The sequence below is a fragment of the Salmo salar genome, chromosome 28 (assembly GCF_965601325.2).
Source record: "Salmo salar chromosome 28, fSalSal1, whole genome shotgun sequence".
Taxonomy (NCBI): Eukaryota; Metazoa; Chordata; class Actinopteri; order Salmoniformes; family Salmonidae; genus Salmo; species Salmo salar.
Genome location: NC_138318.1, coordinates 41,316,288 through 41,340,432, shown reverse-complemented (window position 1 = coordinate 41,340,432; position 24,145 = coordinate 41,316,288). Strand labels below are relative to the sequence as shown.

General features: G+C 45.2%; 1 protein-coding gene across 1 annotated transcript in view; it reads right to left on the bottom strand.

Moving 5' to 3' along the window:
- LOC106589985 (calpain-2 catalytic subunit) overlaps positions 1–22,153 on the bottom strand; it is a 32,543-nt gene extending 10,390 nt beyond the window's left edge. Inside the window, exons 1-10 of the mRNA XM_045710388.1 lie at positions 21,772–22,153; positions 21,471–21,540; positions 17,903–18,021; positions 10,706–10,839; positions 9,847–10,015; positions 8,237–8,320; positions 8,072–8,157; positions 2,517–2,591; positions 2,194–2,354; positions 446–615 (exon numbers count right to left, since the gene is read on the bottom strand). Of these exons, the coding sequence (XP_045566344.1) occupies positions 446–615; positions 2,194–2,354; positions 2,517–2,591; positions 8,072–8,157; positions 8,237–8,320; positions 9,847–10,015; positions 10,706–10,839; positions 17,903–18,021; positions 21,471–21,540; positions 21,772–22,008 (1,305 nt within the window). The 5' untranslated portion in view covers positions 22,009–22,153. The remainder of the gene's footprint in view (positions 1–445; positions 616–2,193; positions 2,355–2,516; positions 2,592–8,071; positions 8,158–8,236; positions 8,321–9,846; positions 10,016–10,705; positions 10,840–17,902; positions 18,022–21,470; positions 21,541–21,771) is intronic.
- Positions 22,154–24,145: the final 1,992 nt, after the last annotated feature.

Below are 24,145 nucleotides of genomic sequence, written 5' to 3'. Positions count from 1 at the left end.
GACCGGGCACGCTAGCTAGCCTGTTAGCGTGTTACAGACCGGGCACGCTAGCTAGCCTGTTAGTGTGTTACAGACCGGGCACGCTAGCTAGCCTGTTAGTGTGTTACAGACCGGGCACGCTAGCTAGCCTGTTAGTGTGTTACAGACCGGGCACGCTAGCTAGCCTGTTAGTGTGTTACAGACCGGGCACGCTAGCTAGCCTGTTAGTGAGACCGGGCATGCTAGCTAGCCTGTTAGTGAGACCGGGCATGCTAGCCTGTTAGTGTGTTACAGACCGGGCATGCTAGCTAGCCTGTTAGCGTGTTACAGACCGGGCACGCTAGCTAGCCTATTAGTCTGTGTGTGTTACAATAAGCAAATGGAACGTAACTTTATGCAGGTGATGACTGTGGTTGATCTAAAATGTTTCGGTAACTCCAGACTTTTAATCCCAAACATACTTAACCTCATAGATGGAGAATCCAATGGTCTGCATGTCCTCTCCGGTCTTCCTCATCCTGCGTCTGTTCTTCTGGATCAGTCCAACGAGGAAGGTACAGCCAGCCTCATCATCGTCAGGATCATCATCCTCTTCATCCAGCTTGATCAGAAACTGGGGGTTCTGCCAGAATGAATCTGGGGAGCGAAGCAGCAGGGGTCCAGCTATTAGTTGTATGTATGTTGTTTGGGGAAATATACAGATCACAAAAAAAATCTGTGAATGGTGTTACATTGGACAATGTGGAATTGACAACTGGTGTCCCCCAAGGCTCTATTCTGGGTCCTGTGCTTTTCACCATTTATAGGCCAGTTTAGAAGGGGGATGAAAGACTGTCTTTTTGTTAATAAGGGGGATACCATCCCCCATAATAGTTGAAACCCTGACCATATGGTCATATGGGGCGGAAGGTAGCCTAGTGGTTAGGTAGCCTAGTGGTTAGAGCAGGTAGCCTAGTGGTTAGGTAGCCTAGTGGTTAGGTAGCCTAGTGGTTAGAGCAGGTTGCCTAGTGGTTAGGTAGCCTAGTGGTTAGAGACAGGTAGCCTAGTGGTTAGAGACAGGTAGACTAGTGGTTAGAGGCAGGTAGCCTAGTGGTTAGAGACAGGTAGCCTAGTGGTTAGAGGCAGGTAGCCTAGTGGTTAGAGGCAGGTAGCCTAGTGGTTAGAGGCAGGTAGCCTAGTGGTTAGAGGCAGGTAGCCTAGTGGTTAGAGGCAGGTTGCCTAGTAGTTAGGTAGCCTAGTGGTTAGAGACAGGTAGCCTAGTGGTTAGAGGCAGGTAGCCTAGTGGTTAGAGGCAGGTAGCCTAGTGGTTAGAGGCAGGTAGCCTAGTGGTTAGAGGCAGGTAGCCTAGTGGTTAGAGGCAGGTAGCCTAGTGGTTAGAGGCAGGTAGCCTAGTGGTTAGAGACAGGTAGCCTAGTGGTTAGAGGCAGGTAGCCTAGTGGTTAGAGGCAGGTTGCCTAGTGGTTAGAGGCAGGTTGCCTAGTGGTTAGGTAGCCTAGTGGTTAGAGACAGGTAGCCTAGTGGTTAGAGACAGGTAGCCTAGTGGTTAGAGACAGGTAGCCTAGTGGTTAGAGGCAGGTAGCCTAGTGGTTAGAGCAGGTAGCCTAGTGGTTAGAGACAGGTAGCCTAGTGGTTAGAGGCAGGTAGCCTAGTGGTTAGAGACAGGTAGCCTAGTGGTTAGAGACAGGTAGCCTAGTGGTTAGAGACAGGTAGCCTAGTGGTTAGAGACAGCCTAGTGGTTAGAGACAGGTAGCCTAGTGGTTAGAGGCAGGTAGCCTAGTGGTTAGAGGCAGGTAGCCTAGTGGTTAGAGACAGCCTAGTGGTTAGAGACAGGTAGCCTAGTGGTTAGAGGCAGGTATCCTAGTGGTTAGAGACAGGTAGCCTAGTGGTTAGAGCAGGGTAACCTAGTGGTTAGAGTGTTGGACTAGTAACCGAAAGGTTGCTAGCTCAAATCCCCCGACCTGACAAGGTACAAATCTGTCATTCTGCCCCTGAACAAGGCAGTTAACCCCACTGTTCCTAGGCCGTCATTGAAAATAAGAATTTGTTCTTAACTGACTTGCCTTTGGTAAATAAAATTAAAATGTTCTAACTCTCCCATCAGCATGGAGAGAGATCTCTCTGGTTTCAAAACCAATGTGTTAAGATATAAGCAGGAAGAGGATGATGGTATGGGTCAGTATGATGTAGGCAGAAGGTTATTGTTAGGCTCCATACTGGGGAAGTTGCGGCAGCCCCCAGCTGTGGAGCCTTTCCTCCAGGCGCCTTCAAACTTGCTAAGAGACCAATTCTGGTACTCATCCTCTGAGAGGGTATCCGGTGTAAGGTTACAGATCTCCAGACGCGAGTACTGACTGAGGAAGTCTGAGAACGACATCCTGGAACACAAAGATGCACGCACACACACACACCATTAAAAAAAAAAAAAAAACATGACTAAAATAGATAGAACCATTAAAACATGCAGGGGTCTCCTTATGGTAGTTCATGAAAAAAAAAAAAAAAGGTATAATCGGGAGTATAAATCGGTCCGTTTTTACCAGAACTCTCCATCTTCAGATTTGTTGATCAGTCTGGCCCGGTCTTCATCACTGACATGGTGCCACTCTGAGGAGCTTGGAGAAACACACAAACACATTTCATAAGGAAAAAAAAGAGCCCTCAACATTAATACCTTTAAAAAGTGGAACTGACAACATTTTAGCACCATTTAAATCTCATCAACACCCACAGGAAGAATGAACACTTGAAAATGACCATATCCAAGTGTTTATAAATTCACTGAATGTTTGTGAACGACGTATAGTAAGGTATTTGTGAAAACTATATATCAAAATAGAGTGGGAAAAGCGTTTGGACAATTAATAGACACTGCAGTACATAAAACATCCGTCTAGTCTAGAACCGGTGTCTATGCAGACCGGTGTGCCATAGCCAATCAGAGCTACAGTAGGCCTTTATGCAAATAAGCCATTTGCTACACGGACCTGTCAACATTCACTATGAACTGGACTGTGTGTTTACAGGAAGTACGACCTGTCATCATTCACTATGAACTGGACTGTGTGTTTTACAGTAGGACCTGTCATCATTCACTATGAACTGGACTGTGTGTTTACAGGCAGTAGGACCTGTCATCATTCACTATGAACTGGACTGTGTGTTTACAGTAGGACCTGTCATCATTCACTATGAACTGGACTGTGTGTTTACAGGAAGTACGACCTGTCATCATTCACTATGAACTGGACTGTGTGTTTTACAGGAAGTAGGACCTGTTATCATTCACTATGAACTGGACTGTGTGTTTACAGGAAGTACGACCTGTTATCATTCACTATGAACTGGACTGTGTGTTTTACAGGAAGTAGGACCTGTCATCATTCACTATGAACTGGACTGTGTGTTTACAGTAGGACCTGTCATCATTCACTATGAACTGGACTGTGTGTTTACAGGAAGTACGACCTGTCATCATTCACTATGAACTGGACTGTGTGTTTTACAGGAAGTAGGACCTGTTATCATTCACTATGAACTGGACTGTGTGTTTTACAGGAAGTAGGACCTGTCATCATTCACTATGAACAGGACTGTGTGTTTTACAGGAAGTAGGACCTGCCATCATTCACTATGAACTGGACTGTGTTTTTTACAGGAAGTAGGACCTGCCATCATTCTCTATGAACTGGACTGTGTGTTTACAGGAAGTAGGGACCTGCCATCATTCACTATGAACTGGATTGTGTTTTTTACAGGAAGTAGCAACAGCGTGACTTTAGATCATTAGAAACGATTCTCCAAAATAAACCTGAATGGATTTCTGCAAATATGTCAATACCAGGGAGTCTTTACAGTCGTGTTGATTAAACGACCACGAGCAGGTAGGCTCTCTCTCCCTCCTGAAGATCAACAACTAATGTTAGCCAGAGGGAGATGAGCTAAAATCTAAAAAAGGCAAGAGTCGATTTTTCAGCTTGTAGTTGGCTGTCAAAATTGCACTGATAAACAAATGGGGAAATAGTAGCCTGCCCGCCCCTTATGCAATCTGACTGCCAATACATGCTTGTCCCAACCCACGTTTTCACAACTGAATGGGAACCGCCCACCCACCTTTAATTAAAAATATTTGGCATCGATCAACAACTAAAAGAGATATGCATGCTAAGTGTGGATTATTATTTTTTTTAAACCTTTATTTAACTAGGCGAGTCAGTTAAGAACAAATTCTTATTTACAATGGACAGCCTACCACCGGCCAAACCAGGACGACGCTGTGCGCCGCCCTATGGGACTCCCAATCACGGCCGGTTGTGAAACAGCCTGGAATCGAACCAGGGTGTCTGTAGTGACACCTCTAGCACTGAGATGCAGTGCCTTAGACCGCTGCACCACACGGGAACACCGAGTTGAATGATAACTGTGATTCGAGTTCATCATGGCTAGCTAGCGAAGCGATTCACATTTCTTTCTAGCTAAGCAAATGACACTTGCATCTCTTAAAAAAAAAGTCGGCCACCATTCCAATGACATCCTCCCAGCAGCTGCCTAGCTAGCTATCGTTAGGCTGCGTGTTTTTAGCTTGCTAAATAAATAGATACGCTAGCCTATTAGCCACGTGATGATTGACTTGTAATCATTGCCCTTGCTAATTTGATTGTATTGACCTTCCCAGCCTTTGTTAGACTCTTATGTTTTTGTCCAAAAACATAGAGTAATTGAAACTGAAGCAGTGCATCCCGAATGGCTGGAGGCAGCCAACAATGTACCAGGCCAGCTGGGATTTACAACCCGATAGCAATATTTTTGGGACTACCAAGAAAATGTATTGGTGAATAACATTAACCAGGCATAGAACTGCATCAATGTTTTTACCCTACATCATGGAATGTATGGTCAAATATAACCTATTTTTAAAACCTCTTATGAAGTTGGTTTTGTACCATAAACCAGTAAATTGATCTTTTTGACTGATACGATTGTCTGTTTCATATCTGCGAAGTAGTAAAAAACGCTGTCAGTTCTACTTTTTAAAAATGTCAATGGGTTGACTCAGTCTTCAAAAGGTCAGCAACACCCACTCTCTGCTGGCTCTGTGCCATGCCATGCACGCCAGAGAGACAAAGCCCACACCCACTCTCTGCTGGCTCTGTACCATGCCATGCACGCCAGAGAGACAAAGCCCACACCCACTCTCTGCTGGCTCTGTACCATGCCATGCACACCAGAGAGACAAAGCCCACACCCACTCTCTGCTGGCTCTGTACCATGCCATGCATGCCAGAGAGACAAAGCCCTCATTATTATGGAGCAATACAACCGAAGATTGACTAGTCTAGTCCTGCTAGAGTCTATGGCACAGACTTGAGTAATCTTTACAATAACACTATAGCATTACAACAACATGCTAGCAAGGGGATTAGAGGAGGCAGGTCCCCTCGTGGTTAGAGGGTTGGACTAGTAACTGAAAGGTTGCAAGATCGAATCCCCTGAGCTGACAAGGTATAAATCTGTCATTCTGCCCCTGAACAAGGCAGTTAACCCCACTGTTCCTAGGCTGTCATTGTAAATAAGAAATTGTTCTTTAACTGACTTGCCTAGTTAAATAAAGGTTAAATAAAAAATATTAAAAATAGCAGTAATACAAACAAGAAGCTACAGTCTGGACACAGAAATGATCATAGCAAGTATTTCTATGGCAAACCAAACATCACAGAGCAGAGCCATACTGCCCTACCAAGCAAAAAGGAAGTAATGCTCATTTGGTCAAAAATGAGTTGTCATTTTGGCTACATTAAATACATGCTTAATCATGTGGACAAGTATCCTGCCTCTATTGTACTGTGTTTTTGGGAAAATTAGGGTCATGTTAGCAGTAACTACATAAAGTTACTGTAAAACCAAGGTAAATTAAAAGCAATTTTTCTCAGTTCTACGCTATGAGCAGTCAGCAGAGCGGTGGTCCTCCGTAGCAGAGCGGTGGTCCTCCGTAGCTCAGTTAGCAGAGCGGTGGTCCTCCGTAGCTCAGTTAGCAGAGCGGTGGTCCTCAGCAGAGCGGTGGTCCGCTGTAGCTCAGTTAGCAGAGTGGTGGTCCTCCGTAGCTCAGTTAGCAGAGCGGTGGTCCTCAGTTAGCTCAGTTAGCAGAGCGGTGGTCCTCAGTTAGCAGAGCGGTGGTCCTCAGTTAGCAGAGCGGTGGTCCTCAGTTAGCAGAGCGGTGGTCCTCCGTAGCTCAGTTAGCAGAGCGGTGGTCCTCCGTAGCTCAGTTAGCAGAGCGGTGGTCCTCCGTAGCTCAGTTAGCAGAGCGGTGGTCCTCCGTAGCTCAGTTAGCAGAGCGGTGGTCCTCAGTAGCTCAGTTAGCAGAGCGGTGGTCCTCAGTTAGCAGAGCGGTGGTCCTCCGTAGCTCAGTTAGCAGAGCGGTGGTCCTCAGTAGCTCAGTTAGCAGAGCGGTGGTCCTCCGTAGCTCAGTTAGCAGAGCGGTGGTCCTCAGTAGCTCAGTTAGCAGAGCGGTGGTCCTCAGTAGCTCAGTTAGCAGACCGGTGGTCCTCAGTTAGCAGACCGGTGGTCCTCAGTAGCTCAGTTAGCAGAGCGGTGGTCCTCAGTAGCTCAGTTAGCAGAGCGGTGGTCCTCCGTAGCTCAGTTAGCAGAGCGGTGGTCCTCCGTAGCTCAGTTAGCAGAGCGGTGGTCCTCCGTAGCTCAGTTAGCAGAGCGGTGGTCCTCAGTAGCTCAGTTAGCAGAGCGGTGGTCCTCAGTTAGCAGAGCGGTGGTCCTCAGTTAGCAGAGCGGTGGTCCTCCGTAGCTCAGTTAGCAGACCGGTGGTCCTCAGTTAGCAGAGCGGTGGTCCTCAGTAGCTCAGTTAGCAGAGCGGTGGTCCTCCGTAGCTCAGTTAGCAGACCGGTGGTCCTCCGTAGCTCAGTTAGCAGAGCATTGCGTTTGCAATGCTAGCATTGTGGGTTAGATTTCCAAGACTACCCATACTTAAACATGTATGCACGCATGACGAAGTGGCTTTGGATAAAAGTTCTGCTCTATAGCGCGCACACACACACACACACACACACACACACACACACACACACACACACACAAAAGTTTAGGGTCACTTAGAAATGTCCTTGTTTTTGAAAAGCACATTTTTGGTCCATTAAATTAACATCAAATAGATCAGAAATACAGTGTAGACATTGTTAATGTTGTAAATGACTATTGTAGCTGGAAACGGCTGATTTTTAATGGAATATCTACAGAGGCCCATTATCAGCAGCCATCACTCCTGTGTTCCAATGGCACGTTGTGTTAGCTAATCCAAGTTTATCATTTTAAAAAGGCTAATTGATCATTAGAAAACCCTTTTGCAAAGGATAGGGCTTTACCCTAACAGCATCCCAGCAGGCCTAGGATAGGGCTTTACCCTAACAGCATCCCAGCAGGCCTAGGATAGGGCTTTACCCTAACAGCATCCCAGCAGGCCTAGGATAGGGCTTTACCCTAACAGCATCCCATCAGGCCTAGGATAGGGCTTTACCCTAACAGCATCCCAGCAGGCCTAGGATAGGGCTTTACCCTAACAGCATCCCAGCAGGCCTAGGATAGGGCTTTACCCTAACAGCATCCCAGCAGGCCTAGGATAGGGCTTTACCCTAACAGCATCCCAGCAGGCCTAGGATAGGGCTTTACCCTAACAGCATCCCAGCAGGCCTAGGATAGGGCTTTACCCTAACAGCATCCCAGCAGGCCTGGGATAGGGCTTTACCCTAACAGCATCCCATCAGGCCTAGGATAGGGCTTTACCCTAACAGCATCCCATCAGGCCTAGGATAGGGCTTTACCCTAACAGCATCCCATCAGGCCTAGGATAGGGCTTTACCCTAACAGCATCCCAGCAGGCCTAGGATAGGGCTTTACCCTAACAGCATCCCAGCAGGCCTAGGATAGGGCTTTACCCTAACAGCATCCCAGCAGGCCTGGGATAGGGCTTTACCCTAACAGCATCCCAGCAGGCCTAGGATAGGGCTTTACCCTAACAGCATCCCATCAGGCCTAGGATAGGGCTTTATCATAACAGCATCCCAGCAGGCCTAGGATAGGGCTTACTCACTTGTCGCTCCAGGCTCCAGTCCACTCCACCTGTCCCCAGGGGTTACGCACCCTGACCAGCTGCAGTGAGTCTCCTCTGTACGACACCTAGACACGGGATCGGTTTGAGCGAGGCGAGGCAAAGAAACGAGAACCCTGAACATATAATGAAGTAGTTATATCTCACCAGTTCTGCTCCAGTCAGAGAGTAGGCGTGACCCCTCACCAGCTTACTAGACGTGATGGCCTCCGAGTCAGCTAGGTTACTGATCTGTAAAGAAGAACACAGAGTAACTCCTTTACACTGAAAGAGAGAACACAGAGTAACTCCTTTACACTGAAAGAGAGAACACAGACTAACTCCTTTACACTGAAAGAGAGAACACAGAGTAACTCCTTTACACTGAAAGAGAGAACACAGAGTAACTCCTTTACACTGAAAGGGAGAACACAGAGTAACTCCTTTACACTGAAAGAGAGAACACAGACTAACTCCTTTACACTGAAAGAGAGAACACAGAGTAACTCCTTTACACTGAAAGAGAGAACACAGAGTAACTCTGACCATGGCAGCCCCTGAAAGAGAGAAGACTTGTGATTATTGGTGAAAGTATCAGACCAGGAAGGAAGAGGACAAAACAGAGCACCTGACAAGATTGAATCCAAACATAACACGGTTGATTTTATGTGCATTTTACATGTACTTTTCACAGCATTTGTCAATAACGAAATCTGAAAATACTCTGGATACATTCAGTAACATAAAGAATGTTAATTGAAATGTTGGAGTAGTAGGTGCAAGATCGTTTTTTTTCCGATTACAATGGTTTTGAGTGAGAGGAAATAACTGGAGTCTCCAAGGTCACACACCTCTCCAAAGTGTTCACAGTTCCTTAGTCATTTCAATGCACTTTTATGCCTCAAGAAAAGAGCCTTCAACTATAAGGTACTTTTTGTTGATCTCTCCTAGCTGTGCCGTTGAGGAACTAGAGCAAGCAGACTTTTGTCGTTTTTGTTTGGAACACAGCCCACACAATTACTATTGCTGTTTACGCAATCCCCCCCCCCCAAAAAAAAGTTTCCATTATAATTCGCAATCTGGGTCATGTGGGCATCATTTGAAAGCTTATTCTATTGCCAACATGGCTAGCTAAGTTATAAACTATGATCTTACAGTGCTAGGCTTTTCACATCGCACTTCAGACAAACGGAGTCATGAGTGCATTCGATTGTGTGTTCCACTGCACATTTTCTTCACAATAGGACAAACATAGGCTCATTGTGTTCAGGACATGCCAGAGTATAAACACACGCCATCCTCGCATAGGGATGATAAACCATACTGTAAATGACACGAGTTTAAATATGGAAACGTGAAGTGAACATTTACTTGTATTTATTATAATCATCAATGTCAGATTTTTTTCTAAATACATCGACTCCTCTGGATTCACAGCGATTCCCCTTCACTCGGCATGTATTTATTACAATGTCTGATTTTTTTCTAAATACATCGACTCCTCTGGATTCACAGCGATTCCCCTTCACTCGGACAACAACATAATGTTCTAACAGTTTCCCAGTCAGCTGGAGGGATGAGGCGGCATCTTCTTGTCACAGCACAGTGCTCTAGTTCAGAACAGCTGTCAGTCAAATACAGAGCTGTGAAGTGGAGAAACTGAGCTCTGACGTCATGTATAGCATGTTACTCTACAGCCACTGTGTTCCAATTTACAGAATCTGCCATTTTCAACCAGTGTGTGTGTGTGTGTGTGTGTGTGTGTGTGTGTGTCGTACATCGATAGAGCAGCCTAGCAGGGAGCCTCTGCTCAGAGCTTTCCTGATGATCTTGAAGAGTTTTGGTCCAGCGTTCTTCAATTCATGGACCTCAGCGATGCCCCCGGTGAAGTCCTCAAAACCCTCAGTGGTAGAGCCTCCGGACAGAGCCTCATAGCATCCATTCAGCCTGGGGAAGAGGAGGGAGAGAGAGAGAGAGAGAGAGAGAGAGAGAGAGAGAGAGAGAGAGAGAGACAGAGAGAGACAGAGAGAGACAGAGAGAGACAGAGAGAGACAGAGAGAGACAGAGAGAGACAGAGAGAGACAGAGAGAGAGAGAGAGAGACAGAGAGAGACAGAGAGAGACAGAGAGAGAGAGAGAGAGAGAAGAGAGACAGAGAGAAGAGAGAGAGAGAGAGAGAGAGAGAGAGAGAGAGAGAGAGAGAGAGAGAGAGAGAGACAGACACAGGGTCAGCAACAGTCCCTTGGAGCTGGTTTCAGGGTTAAGTGTCTTGCTTCAAGGGCACTACTGCAGGACATGTTATACCTGGGATGTGAAACCAGCTGCTCTCCAGTTACCAATTCGGACCCCACTTTTCAGCTCCCGGCACTAAATTCAAACCGGAAACCCTATAGGCTACTGAAGGGTTTTCCAAACTCGGTCCTGGGGCCCCCCCCCCCCCGCTACGTTTTGGTTTATGCCAGTCACTACACAGCTGATTCAAATAACCAACTCATTATCAAGCTTTGATTACTTGAATCATCTGGGGGGGGGGGGGGGGGGGGGGGGGCAGGACTGAGTTTGGGAAACCCTGGGCAACGGCACTGCAAGAATATCTGCCACCAGCTATCAATTCCACTTTTCAGATGATGTCCCTTACTTGGCGTAGGCCTTCTCCAGCAGGGCGCTCCAGAACTCAGAGTCCTCGGCTGAGTGGACGAACAGCAGCTCTCCAACTCTGGTGGGCAGCCGGTCATCAACCACCACGTCCACCCACTCGCCAAACTGCCAGAACTGAAGAGGAACCACAAGAAGAGCAAACACTGAACCCCCAGGGATCACACTCTGAACCCCCAGGGATCACACTCTGAACCCCCAGGGATCACACTCTGAACCCCCAGGGATCACACTCTGAACCCCCAGGGATCACACTCTGAACCCCCAGGGATCACACTCTGAACCCCCAGGGATCACACTCTGAACCCCCAGGATCACACTCTGAACCCCCAGGGATCACACTCTGAACCCCAGGGATCACACTCTGAACCCCAGGGATCACACTCTGCACAGATGGTTTCTGAACCCCGAAGGTCTTCTTTTTCATACAGTGAACGTTACGATTGCAGAGACGTATCAGCATGTCAACCAGGGTTTGGCTCAACTCAGAATGCCTCAAATTCCAACTCAGAATGCCTCAAATTCCAACTCAGAATGCCTCAAATTCCAACTCAGAATGCCTCAAATTCCAACTCAGAATGCCTCAAATTCCAACTTAGAATTCAGAATGCCTCAAATTCCAATTCAGAATTTTTTTTTATTTGAAATAAAGCAAATAGTATTGAATTCAGTGAAATTCAAATGCCTTTTCTATTCTACATTAGGTGTAGTCTAAACAAAATATACATATTGTATTAAAACATCAAACATGTTAAATCAAATGTTATTTGTCACATGCTTAGTAAACAACAGGTGTAAATTAACAAATGAAAACACTTACAGTACATCAACAACGCAGAGAGAATTTTTTGACGGGAAAATTTGAAAAATAACGAGGAATAAATACACAATGAGTAACGATAACTTGACTATATTACACACGGGGCTGTATACACGTGCTGCCAGGACCAAGTCAATGTGCAGGGGTACATGGTAATTGAGGTAGATATGTACATATAGGTAGGGCATAAAGTGACTAGGCAACAGGATAGATAACAAACAGTAGCAGCAGTGTATGTGATGAGTCAAAAAAGTGTCAATGCTGATGGTTAAACAGATAACCAATAGCTACTCACACTAACTATTTAGTAGACATATGGGTTGGGGTTAGAAGCTGTTCAGGGTCCTGTTGATTCCAGACTTGGTGAACTGGTACCGCTTGCCACGTGGTAGCAGAGAGAACAGTCTATGAGTTGGATGGCTGGAGCCTTTGACAATTTTTAGGGCTTTCCTCTGACACCGCCTGGTATAGAGGTCCTGGATGGCAGGGAGCTCGGCATCAGCATCAGTTATGTACTGGGCCGTACTCACGATCGTCTGTAGCGCCTTACGGTTGGATGCCGAGTAGTTATCATACCAGGCGGTGATGCAACCGGTCAGGATGCTCTCGATGTTGCAGCTGTAGAACCTTTTGAGGATCTGCCACGCGGTAGCAGACAGAACAGTCTATGACTTGGGTGGTTGGAGTCTTTTTTTTAAGGGCCTTCCTGTGACACCGCCTGGTATAGAGGTCCTGGATGGCAGGGAGCTCGGCTCCAGTGACGTACAGCGACGTATATACTACCCCCTGTAGCGCCTTACGGTCGGACGCCAAACAGTGATACAGCCAGTCAGGATGCTCTCGATGATGCAGCTGTAGAACTTTGAGGAATCTGAGGGCCAATGGGAAATCTTTTCAGCCTCTTGAGGGGGAAGAGAAGTTGTCATGCCCCCTTCACGAATGTGTGTAGACATTAGTTCCTTAGTGTTGTGGGCACCGAGGAAGCTCTCGACCGGTTCCACAACAGCATAGTCGATGAGGATGGGGGGGGGGGGGCATGCTCGGCCCTCCGTTTCCTGTAGTCCACGATCAGCTCCTTTGTCTTGCTGACGTTGAGGGAGAGGTTGTTGTCCTGGCACCGCATTGTCAGTTCTCTGACCTCCTCCCTGTAGGCTGTCACCACCATCGTGTCGTCTGCCATCTTCAGGGATGGTTGTGGATAAGTGCACGGCCACTCAGTTGTGGGAACAGGGAGTACAGGAGGGGACTAAGCAGGTATCCTTGAGGGGCCCCTGTGTTTAGGGTTAGCGTGGTGGATCTGTTGTTGCCTACCCTCACCACTTGTACGAGAACAATCCAACAATCTACACACAATAGCCCATAAGGACAAAGCAAAAACAGGTTGACATGTGTGCAAATGTATTAAAAATAAAAACCGGTAATATCACATCTACATAAGTATTCAGACCCTTTATTCAGTACTTTGTTGAAGAACCTTTGACAGCGATTACAGCCTCGAGTCTTCTTGGGTATGATGCTACAAGCTTGACACACCTGTATTTGGAGAGTTTCTCCCATTCATCTCTGCAGATCCTCTCAAGCTCTGTCACGTTAGATGGGAAGCGTCTCTGCACAGCTATTTTCAGGCCTCTCCAGAGATGTTTGATCGGGTTCAAGTCCGGTCTCTGGCTGGGCCACTCAAGGACATTCAGAGATTTGTCCCAAAGTCACTCCTGCGTTGTCTTGGCTGTGTGCTTAGGGTCGTTGCCCTGTTGGAAGGTGAACCTTCGTCCCAGTCTGAGGTCCTGAGCAGGTTTTCATCATGAATGAAAAACATCCCCACAGCATGATGCTGCCACCACCACGTGTCACTGTAGGGATAGTGCCAGGTTTCCTCCAGACGTGACGCTTGGCATTCAGGCTAAAGAATTTAATCTTGGTTTAATCAGACCAGATAATCTTGTTTCTCATGGTCTGAGAGTCCTTTAGGTGCCTTTTGGTAAACTCCAAGTGGGCTGTCATGTGCCTTTTACTGAGGAGTGGCTTCCGTCTGGCCATTCTACCATAAATGCCTGATTGGTGGAGCGCAGCAGAGATGGTTGTCCTTCTGGAAGGTTCTCCCATCTCCACAGAGGAACTCTGGAGATATATCAGAGTGACCATCAGGTTCTTGGACACCAATCTGAGCAAGGCCCTTCTCCCCCAATTGCTCAGTTTGGCCAGTTGGCCAGCTCTAGGAAGAGTCTTGGTGGTTCCAAACGTCTTCCATTTAAGAATTCAAATCAAATTTTATTGGTCACATAAACATGGTTAGCAGATGTTAATGCGAGTGTAGCAAAATGCTTGTGCTTCTAGTTCCGACCATGCAGTAATATCTAACAAGTAATATAACCAAAAAATTCACAAGAACTACCTTATACACACAAGTGTAAAGGAATGAATACGAATATGTACATAAAAATATATGGATGAGCGATGGCCGAACGGCATAGGCAAGATGCAGTAGATGGTATAGAGTACAGTATATACACATGAGATGAGTAATGTAGGATATGTAAACATTATATAAAGTGACTAGTGATACATTTATTACATACAATTATTAATAATTAAGTGGCTAGAGATTTGAGTCAGTATGTTGGCAGCGTCCTCTCTATGATAGTGATGGCTGTTTAACAGACTGATGGTCTTGAGATAGAAGCTGTTTTTCAGTCTCTCTGTCCCCGCTTTGATGCACCTGTACTGACCTCGCCTTCTGGATGTAAGCAGGGTGAACAGGCAGTGGCTCGGGTGGTTGTTGTCCTTGATGATCTTTTTGGCCTTCCTGTGACATCGGATGGTGTAGGTGTCCTGGAGGGCAGGTAGTTTGCACCCGGTGATGCGTTTTGCAGACCTCACTACCCTCTGGAGAGCCTTACGGTTGTGGGCGGAGCAGTTGCCGTACCAGGCGGTGATGCAGCCCGACAGGATGCTCTCGATTGTGTATCTGTAAAAGTTTGTGAGTGTTTTTGGTGACAAGCCAAATTTCTTCAGCCTCCTGAGGTTGAGGAGGCGCTGCTGCGCCTTCTTCACCACACTGTCTGTGTGGGTGGACCATTTCAGTTTGTCTATGATGTGTATGCCAAGGAACTTAAAACTTTCTACCTTCTCCACTACTGTCACGGCGATGTGGATAGGGGGTGCTCCCTCTGCTGTTTCCTGAAGTCCACAATCATCTCCTTTGTTTTGTTGACGTTGAGTGTGAGGGTATTTTCCTGACACCACACTCCGAGGGCCCTCACCTCCTCCCTGTAGGCCGTGTCGTCGTTGTTGGTAATCAAGCCTACCACTGTAGTGTCGTCTGCAAACTTGATGATTGAGTTGGAGGTGTGCATGGCCACGCAGTCATGGGTGAACAGGGAGTTCAGGAGAGGGCTGAGAACACACCCTTGTGGGGCCCCAGTGTTGAGGATCAGCGGGGTGGAGATGTTGCTTCCTACCCTCACCACCTGGGGGCGGCCTGTCAGGAAGTCCAGGACCCAGTTGCACAGGGCGGGGTCGAGACCCAGGGTCTTGAGACCCAGGGTCTCGAGCTTAATGACGAGTTTGGAGGGTACTATGGTGTTAAATGCTGAGCTGTAGTCGATGAACAGCATTCTTACATAGGTATTCCTCTTGTCCAGATGGGATAGGGCAGTGTGCAGTGTGATGGCGATTGCGTCGTCTGTGGACCTATTGGGGTGGTAAGCAAATTGGAGTGGGTCAAGGGTGTCAGGTAGGGTGGAGGTGATATGGTCCTTGACTCGTCTCTTAAAGCACTTCATGATGACGGAAGTGAGTGCTACGGGGCAATAATAATTTGGAACAGTTACCTTTGCCTTGGGTACAGGAACAATGGTGGCCATCTTGAAGCATGTGGGAACAGCAGACGGGCAGTAGTCATTTAGCTCAGTTACCTTAGCTTTCTTGGAAGCCACTGTGTTCTTGGGGATCTTCAATACTACAGACATTTTTTGGTACCCTTCCCCAGATCTGTGCCTCGACACAATCCTGTCTCGGAGCTCTACGGACAATTCCTTCAATGGCTTGGTTTTTGGAAAGGCACACACCTGTCTATATTAAGGTCCCACAGTCGACATGCACTGTCGACTGTGGGACCTTAACATAGACAGGTGTGTGCCTTTCCAAATCATGTCCAATCAATTGAATTTACCACAGGTGGACTCCGATCAAGTTGTAGAAACATCTCAAGGATGATCAATGGAAACAGGATGCACCTGAGCTCAATTTAGAGTCTCATAGCAAAGGCTCTGAATACTTATGTAATACATTTGCAAAAATTTCGAAAACCTGTTTTCGATTTGTCCTTATGGGTTATTGTGTGTAGATTGATGGGGGAAACGTTATTTAATCAATTTTAGAATAAAGGCTGTAACGTAACAAAATGTGGAAATGGTCAAGGAGTCTGAATAACTTCCAAAATGCACGGTAGGTGTTCCTTTTGTCCAGGTGGGGGCAGTGTGGAGCACAATAGAGATTGCGTCATCTGTGGATCTGTTGAGGCGATATGCAAATTGGAGTGGGTCCAGGGTGTCTGGGATGATGTGAGCCATGAGTGAATGCTACGGGGCGATAGTCATTTAGACAGGTTACCTTCGCTTCCTTGGGCACAGGGACTATGGTGGTCTACTTGAAACATGTAGGTTTTTACTGACTGAGTCAGGGAGAGGTTGAAAATGTCAGTGAAGACACTTGCCAGCTGGTCAGTGCATGCTCTGAGTACATGTCCTGGCAATCCGTCTGGCCCTCCGGCTTTGTGAATGTTAACCTGTTTAAAAAAGGTCTTACTCACATCGGCTATGGAGAGCGTGATCACCCAGTTGTTTGGAACAGCTGGTGCTCTAATGCATAGTTCAGTGTTGTTAGCCTAGACGCGCGCGCATAGAAGGTATTTAGCTCGTCTGGTCGCGTCACTGGACAGTTGGGTTACCCTTTGTAATCCGTGATAGTTTGCCACATCCGACGTTATATGCATGCATATAAAAATATTGCCAAAACAGATTCAGAACAAACTCTTAAAATTAATGATCAAGGAAAACAAAACCTGTACGCAAATATTTTATTATATTTCATTAATCACTTACATTTTGTTCAATATGGGGAAAATACTGCATTTCCCAGAATGCATTAATTTAACCCTCAAGTTGACCCTGAGGCCTTAAAAAAAAAAAAAAGAAGCCAAACAAATGAAATGATTGGTGGAAACATAATGGTCTATTCTAAGCAGGAAGGTAGAAAGATTAACGCTGTTTCCAAAGAAATTTGACAGAATCTTTGGTATCTGGAAGTGTGACCAGTTAGATTAAAAGAAACTCATGTTCTGTGACTGAGTGGAATTTTCTTTGAATTGCACCGAATACAATTCTACTTCCTGTCATTCAAACTCAAAATTCTACATCCAATTTGAATTGCAACTTGAGTTTAATGGGATTTAACACTACCCTGATGTCAACATGCCAATTTGTGTGTGTGCGTACATGTATATGCAGGGGCGCAGCGTTCACCCCATATTCTGAAATTGCATTTTTGTTCCCCCCCCCCCCAGTTTTATCATTGTATTGTGATACAAAAAGCGGCGTTGGTGTGCTTTAGGACCACGAGGACGCTTCAGAGAGGTCGGGTAGGCTGTTTGGTGGTTTCAGCCGGCTAGATTTAGAACCGCTCGGACACCACAGAGTGCGAACAGAGGCAGCTGTTTCTCTCTGAGTTGTAAAAGCAAGCAGAACATTAACTGGCTACTCTTTATTTAACTGATGTAGCTGGCAAGGTAACAGCGGTTTGATGTAACAGAGAAAAAAAAAGTATTTAGTCCTAGTGATGAGCTAGTCGTGTAAGTGACATGTAACGTTAGCTAATGTTTCATCCCCTTCTCGACTGAAGTTCTGTCTAAAGTGAATGAACGAGCTAGCTACCTGCTAGCTGTTGTGCGTATGGAAATGCTTTGTAGCCTTTGTTTTGTCCCGTTACAACAGAAGTAAATTACCTTGGCTCGTTTTTGTCAAATAATATATAAATTAGAGCTAGCCAAAAGTTGGCTAAAGTCAGATATTTATGCCCCAATCACAGTCAGTATAGATATTTGGTGGATCTATAAAACTCACTCATCATTATTCACAATTCATTCAGGAATATCCGTTGGCATGGCAGCATCCACATTCATGTAGAAGTGTTTAGAAACGTGTTCTATTCTTATTTACAATAAAAGTGTCCCCAAAATAGACCCCCAGACCCCCACCAGCTTATGTACCCCTCCCCTACTTCTAAAATCAAAGTTACGCCCGTTTGTGTGCGCGTGTGTGTGTGTGTGTGTGTGTGTGTGTGTGTGTGTGTGTGTGTGTGTACCTCAAAGTGAAAGATGCCAGCATAATCCTTGTCGAAGCTCTGTCCATTGGGAACCACCCGGGACAACACCCGTTTGTTGAGGGTCAAAGAAGCTATAGCTGCTAACAGCCAGCAGTCACCTGGGAAAGAACAGGGATTAATTAGTTAGACAGCTAAAACAAACCTGGTTCTGGCCTAGGTTAAAACAGGGATTAGTTAGACAGCTAAAATAAACCTGGTTCTGGCCTAGGTTAAAACAGGGATTAGTTAGACAGCTAAAATAAACCTGGTTCTGGCCTAGGTTAAAACAGGGATTAGTTAGACAGCTAAAACAAACCTGGTTCTGGCCTAGGTTAAAACAGGGATTAGTTAGATAGCTAAAACAAACCTGGTTCTGGCCCAGGTTAAAACAGGGATTAGTTAGACAGCTAAAACAAACCTGGTTCTGGCCTAGGTTAAAACAGGGATTAGTTAGACAGCTAAAACAAACCTGGTTCTGGCCCAGGTTAAAACAGGGATTAGTTAGACAGCTAAAACAAACCTGGTTCTGGCCCAGGTTAAAACAGGGATTAGTTAGACAGCTAAAATTAGTTTTGTTACACTAATTGTCCAGATGATCCCTGCTCTCCACCCCGAGTGGAATTGAACCTGGCGGGTTAGCTACCTGCAGATTCATGCAGGTTAGTAACATCATGAGTTGGGATTATGGTTCATTGTTTACCTAGCTAGCTACATGTCTTAACAAAAGACTCCACTATGCAAGTAACCATTTTGGGTGCGTTTGGAAATTCATTCTGGCCGTCTACTCCGATTTCAGAGCTCTCTCATCTGATTGTGCCAGAGCTCTGAAGAACTGGTGAATTTACAAAACGATCAAGCTTCATTGAATATGGACTGTGTCAGTAAACGTCGGCCAATTTTTTGTTTAAAGCGTAATTACAAATTGTTGCCAGCAGCACAGTTACAGTCACCAACTCGCTACCAATCGCTGTAGAATAGTTCTATGGTGGCGGCGACCCGTCATTCAGGGCAGGTTGGGGGATAACACACTCGAGATAACATGAAAACAGCCTAACCAGCTCTGCTAGTGCGAGTAATGAACAGTGAGCTGTTCTCTCATTATGTGTCTGGAAGTAACTAGCAGGTCAGATTGGGTGCTTGACTGCTGTTAGTACAGAATGTTCAGATCAACCCTTAAAAGAGATGGGTGGGGCTCAAGCTTCAGACGAGGTGAACGATGACGAAGAGCTCTCCAGTAGGTACCAAAACGTTCTAAAGGTCATTTTGTCAAAAGTGAGTTTACAAGTTTATCAACTTTCAAAGCAGAATTACTTCCCCCATTGTTTCCTCAACTGTAGTGAATGATATACCATTTTGTAGCTCTGAGTCTCTACTTCTATCCAATGTAGAAAAAAAAAAAAAAAAAAAAAAACAAAACACTATTTCAAATTTTGCTTCATAAGACCGGATCGAGCCGGTCGGTTACATATGTGACAAGTATTAATGCCAGAATAACAGGTCCAACCTGCCCTGAATGATGGGTCGCCACCACATAGAACTATTCTACAGTGATTGGTAGCGAGTCTCAGAACAGCACGTCGAGTCACATGACTGAACCAGGATTGGTTTTAGGTTTGATTTATTCACACCAACAAAAAAAAAATTGTAAAAACAGTGTGCAGCTGAGGATATGAAAACCACAACACTAATAAAAGTTTTTAAAAAATATATAAATATATATAATTGTTCAATCAGTTAAACAAAACATATTAATTATAATAGTACATGATACATTCAGTAAACAAGAAAAAAAAAATACATGTTTGATTATGTGTGAGCGTGAGAGTTCATCTTCAGGGAGGGGATTATTGGGTAGTACAGTTCATCAGGGGCGGCAGGTAGCCTAGTTAAATAAATAAAAATCAGACTGACCCCCCCAGTCTTCAGGGAGGGGATTATTGGGTAGTACGGTTCATCAGACTGACCCCCCAAGTCTTCAGGGAGGGGATTATTGGGTAGTTTGGTTCATCAGACTGACCCCCAGTCTTCAGGGAGGGGATTATTGGGTAGTTTGGTTCATCAGACTGACCCCCAGTCTTCAGGGAGGGGATTATTGGGTAGTACGGTTCATCAGACTGACCCCCCCAGTCTTCAGGGAGGGGATTATTGGGTAGTTTGGTTCATCAGACTGACCCCCCCAGTCTTCAGGGAGGGGATTATTGGGTAGTTTGGTTCATCAGACTGACCCCCAGTCTTCATGGAGGGGATTATTGGGTAGTTTGGTTCATCAGACTGACCCCCCCAGTCTTCAGGGAGGGGATTATTGGGTAGTTTGGTTCATCAGACTGACCCCCAGTCTTCATGGAGGGGATTATTGGGTAGTTTGGTTCATCAGACTGACCCCCAGTCTTCATGGAGGTATGAGATGAGGTTTTGGCAATGTGAAGATAAGAATTCCATAGTCTGGTATGATATCTGATAGATAATTGACTATGTGAGGTGTGGGGAGGGTGAATGTTAGAACAGAAGGGTTTAGGTGAACTGTTTGGGAGGGATGAGCATTTCTACATGAAAGTGCATAAGGGGGCGAACATGTATGTCATAAATAGACAAGACGTTAAGTTTCCTAAACAAAGAACCAGGTAATTAGATGTATTTTCTATGATGAGTAATTGTTGTAGGTAGGAGGCATATGCAGGTAAGACTGGACATATTGAGACAGTTAAAGATTCTATTTCATTCCACAGAACTGTACTGGCCCGGACACAACAGTACAGTAAATGAGATATGGGTAAAGTAAGCTACAGTAAATGAGATATGGGTCAAGTAAGCTACAGTAAATGAGATATGGGTCAAGTAAGCTACAGTAAATGAGATATGGGTAAAGTAAGCTACAGTAAATGAGATATGGGTAAAGTAAGCTACAGTAAATGAGATATGGGTAAAGTAAGCTACAGTAAATGAGATATGGGTAAAGTAAGCTACAGTAAATGAGATATGGGTAAAGTAAGCTACAGTAAATGAGATATGGGTAAAGTAAGCTACAGTAAATGAGATATGGGTAAAGTAAGCTACAGTAAATGAGATATGGGTAAAGTAAGCTACAGTAAATGAGATATGGGTAAAGTAAGCTACAGTAAATGAGATATGGGTAAAGTAAGCTACAGTAAATGAGATATGGGTAAAGTAAGCTACAGTAAATGAGATATGGGTAAAGTAAGCTACAGTAAATGAGATATGGGTAAAGTAAGCTACAGTAAATGAGATATGGGTAAAGTAAGCTACAGTAAATGAGATATGGGTAAAGTAAGCTACAGTAAATGAGATATGGGTAAAGTAAGCTACAGTAAATGAGATATGGGTAAAGTAAGCTACAGTGAAAAGTTAGGAAACAAGCCTGATGAACCAACCCACTCATCTTTCTGATGATACCAACATATTTCATAACTTTGCTGCAGACAAATTGAATAGGATCTTACCCTGATAACTGATCATCAATTAAAACTCTGAGGAATCTAGTGGATGTGACTTGTTCCATTTCATTCCCAACAGGTTCATTCATGTGTGTGTGTGTGTGTGTGTATCTTACCCAGGGCCCCCTGGCAGATATCTGTCCTGGTGGCCCCTCCAGCTATAAACTGGGGATTGGAGGTCAACTCCTGGGAAAAGAACAAACAAATTTGAAATATCTCATTTACTCGCTAAGATATAAGCAATTATTTGACAAGAGACAATCGAGACTTTAAAAAAAAAAAAAAAGTCTGTTTATGATGTTCTCATTCCCAGAAAAGGAAGGAGAGGAACCAGGGCATCCAAACAACCACAATCATTTCATGTTTTAAATGTAATTTCGACAGGAATATACATGGTCCCAGGACCGAGCTACCTACCATCGGTCGCATCCACTTGATACCACGAACTTTACTGGAATTTGGTCCAAGATCTTTGAATCCAAGAGACGCGGGGATCGCATCGAAAAGGTCATCTTGAAAAAGCTGCCCGCGTTCAAGACAACTGGCTTTCAGCGCCTCGAAGTCCTGACCGAGATGTTGGACCGCCCGCGCGTTGGAACCGATGCCCTGCGCCTTCTCCCGGTCGTGCTGCAGTTTGGACGCTATCCCCGCCATCACTGAGGTAAAAACGATAGTTTTCTGTTTGGTCTATCAGATATAAAACGTGTCGTTTCGCCGCTTCAGGGTGTGACAGGGTGTGACCTCGTGTGAACTGGCAGTAAGGTGAGGGAGTCGAGTCAGAAAACTGAATGGATTTGGAGAAGTGATGTGCAGTTCGTAATCGATTCTTTTTGAACGAGTCTTTTTAATAACTCGAGAGTCATTTATTTTGTTTTTCTGCCTTTTTACTGGTTCGTTTGATCTGCTAGTTGCACCCGAGTGGCGCGGCGGTCTAAGGCATTGCATCTCAGTAGCCTAGAGGCGTCACTACAGACCCTGGTTCGATCCCGGGCTGTCTCATAACTGGCCGTGATCTGGGGTCACATAGGGCGGCGCATAACGTACTCTGGTTAGGCCGTCATTGTAAAATAAAAAATGTGTTCTTAACTGACTTGCCTAGTTAAATAAAGGTAAAATTTTAAAATACTGCTGGCTGCAATGGGACATACAGCATGATTAATACAGCATGATTAATACACGCTCCTCCTGATTAATACAGCATGATTAATACACGCTCCTCCTGATTAATACAGCATGATTAATACACGCTCCTCCTGATTAATACAGCATGATTAATACACGCTCCTCCTGATTAATACAGCATGATTAATACACGCTCCTCCTGATTAATACAGCATGATTAATACACGCTCCTCCTGATTAATACAGCATGATTAATACACGCTCCTCCTGATTAATACAGCATGATTAATACACGCTCCTCCTGATTAATACAGCATGATTAATACACGCTCCTCCTGATTAATACAGCATGATTAATACACGCTCCTCCTGATTAATACAGCATGATTAATACACGCTCCTCCTGATTAATACAGCATGCTTAATACACGCTCCTCCTGATTAATACAGCATGCTTAATACACGCTCCTCCTGATTAATACAGCATGCTTAATACACGCTCCTCCTGATTAATACAGCATGCTTAATACACGCTCCTCCTGATTAATACAGCATGATTAATACATGCTCCTCCAGGCAGGTTTGCTTAAAAAAAAAAAACTCAAGAGAGCTCACAAAGTGAGGAATTGTTGTATGTAGGTCAATGAGAGTGTCGAATTCGGTCAACAGATTTTTTTTTTAAATTGGTAATTTGCTACGTGGAGGTCATATTTGATCGAATATAATTTTCGTAATGGTTAGGTTGTTACGAATGCACTGATATGAAGTGGACTTCTGTGGCGTCTGGACAACTTTATATCGGAGTTGTAACCTGTTGTCATAGAGATAGATAGACGACTCATCATGGATATAACCCGTTTTAGCATGGACATTGCAATTGAGGGCTTCCATCATTTTAATGTAGTCAACTGGATGGAGATTCTTATGAGTTGGGAGCCAATGATGAAGAAAACTGACTACTTTAAAATGGAGATAGCCTCAATAGCGCTGCCCATGCTGTCACAGACGCTATAATGGCACAGATACAAAGATAAGGCCTCTATGTATCTCTATGGCCTGTTGTTCACACACATACAGTACATGCCCTCTCATTGGCTAGAAGCCTCGTAATGTTGATCATGAAGCCGATGATTCTAGTCCAGTAGAAGTTACATTTTTGGACAAAGTGGACCCCTGCCTTCTGGCTGATCCATATGTGGTGTCAGGTTGGATGGAGAAGAGGTTAGGGAAATTCCTGGTGTCTGTGACGCCCGCCGTTGGATGCGACCCAGACCCGATGGAGAGCATGGGGAAACAGAGAACGCACTGTCTGTCCTGCTGAGTTATGATGCAAAGTTTTATCCCATGAGAGCTTTTGTCCCAAACCCATTTAGGTGTTTTAGGTGCCAAGCTTATGGTCATGTCGCAGCAGTGTGTAGGAGGGAGATTTCTAGATGTGAGAAGTGTGCAGGAGGGCATGAGACGAACAAACTATCATGGTCCAAACACACCAAGACAGTCGTGAAGAGGGCACGACAACACCTATTCCTCCTCAGGAGACTGAAAAGATTTGGCGTGGGTCCTCAGATCCTCAAAAAAGTTCTACAGCTGCACCATCGAGAGCATCCTGACTGGTTGCATCACCGCCTGGTATGGTAACTACTCGGCATCCAACCGTAAGGCGCTACAG